Source organism: Planococcus citri, chromosome 3, assembly GCF_950023065.1.
Source record: "Planococcus citri chromosome 3, ihPlaCitr1.1, whole genome shotgun sequence".
In the NCBI taxonomy this organism is placed as follows: Eukaryota; Metazoa; Arthropoda; class Insecta; order Hemiptera; family Pseudococcidae; genus Planococcus; species Planococcus citri.
The window spans coordinates 49,918,041-49,927,131 of record NC_088679.1 but is presented as its reverse complement, the minus strand read 5'-3'; the positions used below and the strand labels follow the sequence as shown (position 1 = coordinate 49,927,131).

Below are 9,091 nucleotides of genomic sequence, written 5' to 3'. Positions count from 1 at the left end.
CCTTTAGGTGTACCTAGGTACCCATTTCATATTTTCAAATTTTATTGAAGCGTATTCCCAATTGAAGTTTTTGCATTTTTAAAATTTTTTTTGTAAAATTTTCGTAACAATTTTTTTTGATCAAAAAAATTATATTTGACCTTAGAATTTTGAATTGAGCGACTAAAATAATTATTATTGCAAGTGCCAGTTAATCTACGGATCTACCTATCTTTTTAAAAAAAGAAACCTGAAATTCAAATCAGCTAAAATAACGTTTTTTTTTAGTCCAGACCACCTTTTTCGGTATAGGTATTACATATAAATTTTGCATAAATTAATCATCAGACATAATATTTACCTTCTCCCCCTTCTAACCGTTTTTATAGATTATTGAAAACTGTCAAATGTTACTTCAAAATAAACGTAAAAATTTGTGAAGTGCAGATTTTCCATGTAGGTGGTACATACCTACTATAGATAGGTGTAAAGTTATGAGATTTTGAAAATTTTTCGAATAGATCGCATTAAACTGTGGCCAGGTCTTAGCACTATATTGTATAAATTTCTTTGTTTTTAAATTTAAAACATGAAAAAAATAATAATAAAAATAAAAAGTGGCAACGCGAGAAAGAAATGAAAGGCGATCTACAAGTATGATTACATAATTTGTAGTTAAATTTGATGTTTCGTTGACAAAGTTGGCCTTCATTTGTTCAAGTAGGCAAATTTATCTACTCTTGTGTTGAGTTGATGTATGCAAAAAGGAAAAAAGGCGCGACGAAAGTTGAATACTAGGATAATATGTAGAATCAATGTGAATAAGTAGGCCCCATATTTTTTTCAACTTTTTGAAAACCCTATTCACTGCCATTTGAATTTTATTCTCAATTTCAACACACAGGATACTTACAGAAAAATAAAGGATTTGGAGATGCGAAGAAAATTCCTCATTTTTTCGAATTTTGTATGTACAAAAATGTTGTGTTGATGCAAAAGCTTTTTTTTATTTTAATTGCTCAAACATTTTATTGATCAAAAATTGATGAAATTGGTACCTGGCATTTTCCTCAATATAAAATTGAATTTTATAAAAAATTATCAAATGAATTTTTTAACGAATAATTTTTTATTATAGGTACCTAATAATGTGGTTTTGGTACATTATTACAATTACCTTTATATAAAAATTGGAGAAAAAAATAAAGACGTCTAAAAAAAAGGCATAAAAAGACTCGAAATAATATATTGGTTGGTAAATTACTTGTACTTTTGCAAAATAATTTTTTCTGAATTTTATTGCAGAATACATTTATGTTTATGCCATGAATGTAGACCTAGGTATTCCATTTTTTGTTTCATTTTTTTCAATTAATTTATTAATGAACGAGTTTTTCTCTGGATTTTTTTTTTGAATATTGCTGTGAGCATATTATTTTATCCTTATTCTTGTATACCTAGGTACGTATTTTTTCAATTGTTTCAGCTTCCTCTGAAAGATATCCTACCTTCCCATTTTTTTGTTGAAAAGTTCAAGAGTAGGTAGGGTAGACGTCGTTCGCCTTTTTTCCAATTTTCATTTGAAATTTTTATACTTAGCCGATTCTTCTCAAATATTCTTTGTTTTATTATACTGCTTTCATCCACGGATGACATACTTTCGACCATTGATAATCTGATACATAGGTACCTACATTTAATATGAATTAAGGAATTAGGAATTTGAAAAAGAAAAATCATGTTAAAAACCTGTACAAATACGTTTATTTATATTGTAATCACTTTTTCTGACATGATGGTATTCAAATTTCTCATTACATTGATAATTCTCGAGGCAAGTTCTTAGATTTAGGTAAGTATGTCATTGAAAACTGACTTCATTAATTTACTAACAAATATCACAGCTAATCATAGCTGAGCTGCATTTTTCATTGAAAAAAAAATAAAAAATCAGGTATTATATATTTAAACATACAAATGTATGTACCTACCTATCTATATGAAATAAAAAACTAAGCACGACGTACACGCGCGCAATAGAAACATTTTTTATAACAATAAAAATGAAACAAAAATAATCATATTTCTGTACAATACTTACATGGGAAAATAAAAATAAAAGTAATTTTTAGGTAAAGAAATGCACACGATTTTTTCCCTCACGTTATTACAACGGATAGGCAAATATCAAAGAAGATACACCTAAGATATACATACGTAGGTATAAAATAAGATAAATATAACTGAAAATCAGGCAAATGCCTACTCACTTAAAATATAAATGTCATAAATTTATTTACACTTTTATTGACTATTTTTAACAAATATTTTTTCAATAACTTATAGGTAAATTTGAATGTTTCCACGAATCGCCATTGTTTCATAGAATAGGTACCTATAATCTATCGGTACCTATTAATTTTATTTTCACGAATTATGGCAGAAAAATATTTTTCGTTCTGCAATACCTTACGCTTACTAATTACACTCTCGACTCAACTAGAGAAATAATAAAGACGCAGTCTCATTTCACAAAAGTACACTAAGTTAATTTTTTATGGCTTCTCTTTACTGTTTGGTTTTCTTAATTCTGGCAAAATCTTCGCCAACGGCGTCAATAGTGTCGTATTCAGCCGAGCCACCTCCATTATCGTAGTAAGCATAATCGTAATCAGCTTTTTCATTGCCTGGTTTCTTGGTTTGGTTATTTGCTAAGGATGTTTTCGAAGTAGGAGCTGCTGTAAAAGATGTTTGCTTTCCCGAGGCAGGCTTCGTTGGATTGGCTGCAGCTGGTTGATAATTGGGTTTTTGTGGCAATTTAGTCGTCACTGTTTGGAAATTATTATTTTGAGGGGTGTTAGTTGCAGCTTGGTAGTTCACGTTTTGAGGTGGATTAGTGGCAACCGAAGGATAGAAGTTATTTTGAGGTACATTGGTGGCTGGAGATTGGTAGAAATTAGTTTGTTGAGTGTTCACAGCGTCTTGACGATAGAAATTATTTTGAGGTTGAGGGGTGCTCGTAGCTACCGATTGGTAGAATTGTGGTGCATTGGTGGCTGCGGGTGAGAAATATGTGTTTTGTGGAGCATTCGTAGCAGATGACTGGTAGTAATTCTTTTGTGGGGCGGCTGTGCTGAAGGTCTGGTAGTAATTGTTTGGTTGCTGAGGACTAGCTGCCGATTGTTGATAATTCTGCTGGGCACTGCTTACAGCCGGTTGGTAAATATTTTGAGTCGTGGTTGGAGTTTGGTAATAATTTTTCGTAGCTGGAGTGGTCGTTGGATTGTAATTGACTCGTGGTGCTTGCGAAGATGTGGCTATAGCTTGATAGTAACTGGCCTTGTGTGGTTCGATGTTATAGGCTGCTTTCAAGGTAGCGTTAATGTAGGCGTTTTTCTTCTGATTATAAATGGTATTCAAATCGCTTGGTTTCAAATTCGAACTAGGGGCAGTTTTTAAGAATTCATCTTCGTCGTATTTCTCGTTCGATTTTTGGAACGTGGCGTATGGATCGTATTTTGGCGTCGATGTGGTTGTGGTAGTGGTCGAGTAGTAATTTTTAGCTTTTTGTTGGTAACTGGTCGTCGAAGTTTGATAATACTTGAGATAATCAAAAACTGTAGTATTAGGTTGGTAATAGAAGCTTTGGAATTCAGTGGATTTCCGTTGATCGGGGAAAGCCGTAGAAGTTTCGTAGTATTTTTGCGAAGATACAGTTTGATATTTCGCGGTAGGAGCTTGGTTACTAGTCGGTTGTTTGAATTGTTGATAGGTATAATCGTAGGCTTGGTTGTTATATCCTTGATATTCTGTTGGTTTACGATATTCTCCACTGTCTTGTAATTGGTTGTTGATCAGGGTAGCTGGTTGCTGGAAGTTATTGGCGATATTTTGCAAGTATTCGGTTGATGGCAGACGTACTTCAGCAGTGGTGATGGGAACAGCGGTGGTGAATTTCGACGAAGGTCTGAATTTCGATTGCGACCTGAAGTTATTGGTGCTTTCGTAATTCCTGTTCGCATCTTGTTTCTTCTCTTGGTAATTATTCTCTTCGGTCAAATTGTTGATTTTTTGATACAGATTTGGACCACCGGTGGCTGGTATGCGTTGGAAATCTTGGAAATCTTGTTGTTGCGATTTTGTGTAAGTATTGTAGTTTACATTGCCTCGATTTTTCTGCTGTTGATTGGCATTGTTGGCGAATTCGCTTTGATTATTCTGCGCTCGTTGGGTATTTTGAGCTGGATTGTAATTGACGTTGTTGTAGTTCTGTTGGTTGTTGTGGTTTTGAACTGGACGTTTACTGGCCAGCTTTCTCACGAGAGTTTTGTGCTTTTTACCATCGGATGGTTGACTGAGTTCTTGTTTTTTCACTCCAGTATTCGGTGCTACGTAGTCGTTTTCGTAATCTTCTCTGCCTTTGGTTTTACTGTCGTAAAAATTGCTGGAGTGGCTACCTCTGTAAACAATAGCAAAAAAACACATAAATATAAAATAAAATTCAAACTGTTTCGTACAGGTATACTTATTTAGAAAAACGTAAATGATCTAGTCGGGTATTGGGTGCAATATTTATCTCTCGTTTTAATAAAATATGATGGCAGTGTAGCGCATAGATGTATTAAGTAAACCTTTACCTTAAAATATCGTTGGGAACTTTGGATTCGTCAGATACAGCGTTACCATGCTTGCTATAATAATCTTCATCGTCGCTAATTCCATTGTTCACTGAAGTGTAGATATTTTTCTTGGGGGCGACAACATTCAATGGTTTCACAGTGCTAGAGGGTCCCAATGGAATAGGAGTGCCTTTATTGGCTATCACAGGTTTCTTGGGTATAGATGGTTTTTTGATTTCATTATCGACCCCTATTAGGAATATTTAATTAATATTTATTTTAAATAGGTAGTCAGCATTGCACCCGGCAAAACTAAATTAAAATTTACCTATTCTGTATAGATCGAAACTATCATATTGAGCTAATTCACAATCGATGTTGTACCAATCATCACAAATTTGATGTTCTTGATCAAACGTCGTGTCATTGGGACATAAAAATCTAAAATCTTGGATCTGTATAAAAATAATACCAATCAATACCAATTAATTCGTTTCTATTAGTTTTTTAAAAATTAGGTATTAAGAATGCATACCCCAACGCCTGGTACATTCACGCAAACGTGAAACATCTGACAATCAGTTTCTGGATCAGCATAATAGCCACCGACAATTCTATTGTGACAACTAAAACTCGTAATTGGCATATCATCTTGACTATAATTAGGAGGCCTTTTTTGTGCTTGTACAACAGTTAATGCTAAAAAACCTAAACATTAAACAAAATTAATCAATTTTCGAATTCGCGAATATTATTAATTTAATATTCGTTCTAACGTAAACTATGAGTATAACCCTGCCTACTCTTCTGTGGGGAGGAGTAAAAATTTCAATTCGTACATTTTGCCTGTGAATTTTTTTGAAAATATTTGCTCCTTGAAATAAAAAAATAGGCAACATTTTAAACAGACAATATGAACGGATAGTGATAGCGTGTGAACCTAAAAAAAATTGCTCCATGGGTGTTTATTACAGAAGACTGTTATTGAAGCATTCTTACTACTTTTTAACTTCTGCAAAAACATTTCGTGGAATAAAATCACAGATCTTCTACCCAAAACACAACCAATGAAAGGTCATTTTAAATTGTTGGAAGGGATAAAATAGTCAAATTCCTTGAACTTATACATTTTTTGATCTTGAAGTTATAAATATTCAACAAATTCTTCCTACATTTAATTTATCACGTTTGTGTAAATCAGTAATAAGCTTGAACCGCTCAATCTATACCTGCGAGTACAAGCAATAATCTGTATTATACTCACATATTGAAAACAGTAATTCCCATCTTCTTTTCTTGTTATTCAACATTTTTACTTGAATTTTAGAAATTAGAACTCTTCAATTATCCAATTACTGCAGTATTCTTCACTATTAAATGTTTTTGAGGAAATAGGTACCTGCAAGAATAAATTAATAGGTATCATAAGTATCATAATTATAGGATGAATAGAGCTCATAATCATAAGTATCGCATCTTACACGAAAATATCCTTAATACTAAATAATCTGCACTGCTATGATTAGAACTGACTTAAAATAATTCATTTCAGAATTTTCATTTTTTTTTTAATTTTAATTTTTAGACAAATGAATCAAACGCGAAAAAAAGTTGTTTCGCGCTTTTCCTACATTTAATACATATTACAGAAAAAATTAAGAGGCAGAAACGACCATGAAAATATTATTACACAAATAAATTTCGATACCTACCAGATTTTGTTGAAACCTCTTTTATGGCCATTTTTGAAAAAAATGTCAATTTACCTATGTACTTGACAAATTTTTTTAAAAAAAGTTCATCATTTAGAAAAAAAATTTCAAGGACAATTTTATGATGAAAAAATCACCACAATATCCTCTTGACCCTAAAACTTTTTTTTGAGTGTCTGGTGACTCCTTGGTGAATCCTAGTGAATTCTGGTGAAGCCATCCAAGTGATTTTTTGACTTTTTTAAAGGTGACTTTGTGATGATAAAATCACCACAATATCCTCCTGACCCTAGACATTTTTTTTTGAATATCTGGTGACTCCTTGGTGAATCCTGGTGACACCTGGTGACAGATTCACCAGAAGTCAACAAGTGATTTTTCGACTTTTTCAAAGGTGACTAAAATTGTAGAATAATAAAGTTCAAATCGCAGCAAGGACAGGAGGAGCGAGTGGATGGATTTTGATCACAACTTTTTATGCTACTCCTTTTCCCATTCAACTCAAAAAAGAAAAAAAAACTGTAAAACGTTCCCTCCTCTTCCTCATAATAATTGTGAAAATTGTGAACTCTCTTTACAATGGATATATGAGAGAATACGTAGTATAAAACTACTAATTAAGTATTACTAAAAACAAACATTCAATCGCTTGTTTGCCCAACTTTTCTTCCCGTATAGGTAATCTAGTAGGTATTCATAATAGACTAAGCGCCCAGTGTACGCAATTCATGTAAAATAAATTGCCTATACTCGAAGAAGTAGGGTACTTAGGCAACCTCTTCAACTCGAACGTGAATAATGATTTTACTATTAAATACCTTGGAAAAATGAAAGTAATATTCATCGCACGCTAGTATCGTTTGAATGAAAGATGAAAATCAAAGCTAATGAAATAACGCGATAACGTAAGCAAGTTGTTGCGAAGAGTGATTAGGTACCGGTGACCTTGACAATGAATTTCCTTGCCTTTCTTTTACTTGCATTCATCAATATTAATTTCATCCATGATTTATAAACGACTCATCAATTTAGAATTCAGAAATTCCTTATAGATAAGGTATAACGGTTTAATTTCGTCACTAGCCCGAAAAATTTCCATAATCTATTACATAATAGTGCAATACCCAAATAAAAAATTCGTTCAGTGTTGAAACAGAATTCGCGCATTTTTGCTCATCAGAATTATCATGAATCAAGATCAAAAAAATGAGTGTTTGATTAAGCAGGGCAGGCAATAAAAAAAACGTGAGTACTTCCTCCAGGAACAATTTTATTTTGGTGGTTTCGATACTTTATTCAGATGTCAGACAAAAGCCAATATGCCCGAAACTTCAAACATTTGCGTAGGATTTTTAATTGTTTCGTTAAATTAACATACAAAGTTAAAGGTTGGTACTTGGAGAAATTATTCAAAATAAAAGTAGGTAGGCGCGTTTATTGAAATATTTCACTCAACATATTTTACATATATCGAAGGAATCATAATGCAGGTTATATTGCAGGTACAATGAAAATGAGCTACGATTAAGAGTCAAAGAAGAGGCTGGAAAGAAAGGCGATTCTTTTTTTTTTTTGATCGTTGAAAAGATCACGTAATATCTATTAACAATGATTACGCTTGCAACAATCATAAAATTTATCGTGAAGTTGGTGCGATGGCTGCATTGCGTTTCGTGATTACGTAATTTTTCACAAGTCAACTTTTACAACAATAGAATATACCCTGGTACTTAATGCTTTTTTCACTTTGATTATTGGTAAAAATTGGTACAATTTTTTAAAATTCTGATTTGATATTTTGATATCGAATAAATTTTATGAGTTGGATCTTCATCAAGATTTTTTAGAGATCAGGTAGGACTGATTTATGAGGACTGAGAAAATTATGTTCATCGTGTTTTGAAATTCACGATTGTTCGGCCTTATACAGGTATTTTTTTTTTTTAGTAGCATCACTTTTACTTTTAATGAGTGTAAGCCTACCAAATCATAGGCATTTATTGATTATTACTCAATAATTTATATAGTCATGTACCGTCATCGAATAGAATCGTATTTTAATAAATTTTCAGAACGTGTAAGTACCTATCACATTATCCTTCTAACAACTAAACGGGCGATTCAAGAAGCGTAATTTTTTCAAACAGCCAAGGTATAATTTTTCAAGTCGGAAACGTTAATAATAGTCAAAAGTAACTTGTATCGCGCGTTCATGAAATGAGATTAACCTGCCGACCAAAATTATATGTATAACACCTATATTTTACTCATTACGAAACATCTCATCATCAACAGAGTTGCTAACAGGCTTTCATCCAAAAATCTCACCTAATAACTTCTGTTTTAACCTTATTTTGCAAAAAAGAATTAAGTACCGAGAGTGTTCAGTCAATTTAATATATATGTAGGTACCTATATTTTAGCTGTTCGCACTAAGTACTGTGTGTTTAGCCTTAACGCTTCATTCTAATCACGAGCAAAATAAGCGAGTTATGCGAAATTCATCATACGTACACCTGATGATCAAATCATTTTGTCTTTCATTGAATGGGCACGTAAAATAACGAAGCGTACTATTTCAATCGTATATTATAAGTATTTTCTTAATCGATAGAAATAGGTACCTAATACCTAAGTATATGTTACAATAGCAACTAAAATTTTTTAATTTTCTCATAAGGATCTAGAATTTTGAAAATCTTGAAAATTTTCAAAACTAATTTTTAAAAATAACAAACAATAAGGTGGATTTGTTTTTACAAATCCAGCAATAAAATTTAG

General features: G+C 32.3%; 1 protein-coding gene across 1 annotated transcript in view; it reads right to left on the bottom strand.

Annotated features, from left to right (window-relative positions):
* Positions 1–1,720: 1,720 nt before the first annotated feature.
* Positions 1,721–9,091, bottom strand: part of LOC135839228 (probable serine/threonine-protein kinase clkA) — a 32,232-nt gene continuing 24,861 nt past the window's right edge. Inside the window, exons 2-6 of the mRNA XM_065355160.1 lie at positions 5,863–5,997; positions 5,134–5,306; positions 4,927–5,053; positions 4,617–4,848; positions 1,721–4,438 (exon numbers count right to left, since the gene is read on the bottom strand). Of these exons, the coding sequence (XP_065211232.1) occupies positions 2,548–4,438; positions 4,617–4,848; positions 4,927–5,053; positions 5,134–5,306; positions 5,863–5,908 (2,469 nt within the window). The 5' untranslated portion in view covers positions 5,909–5,997 and the 3' untranslated portion in view covers positions 1,721–2,547. The remainder of the gene's footprint in view (positions 4,439–4,616; positions 4,849–4,926; positions 5,054–5,133; positions 5,307–5,862; positions 5,998–9,091) is intronic.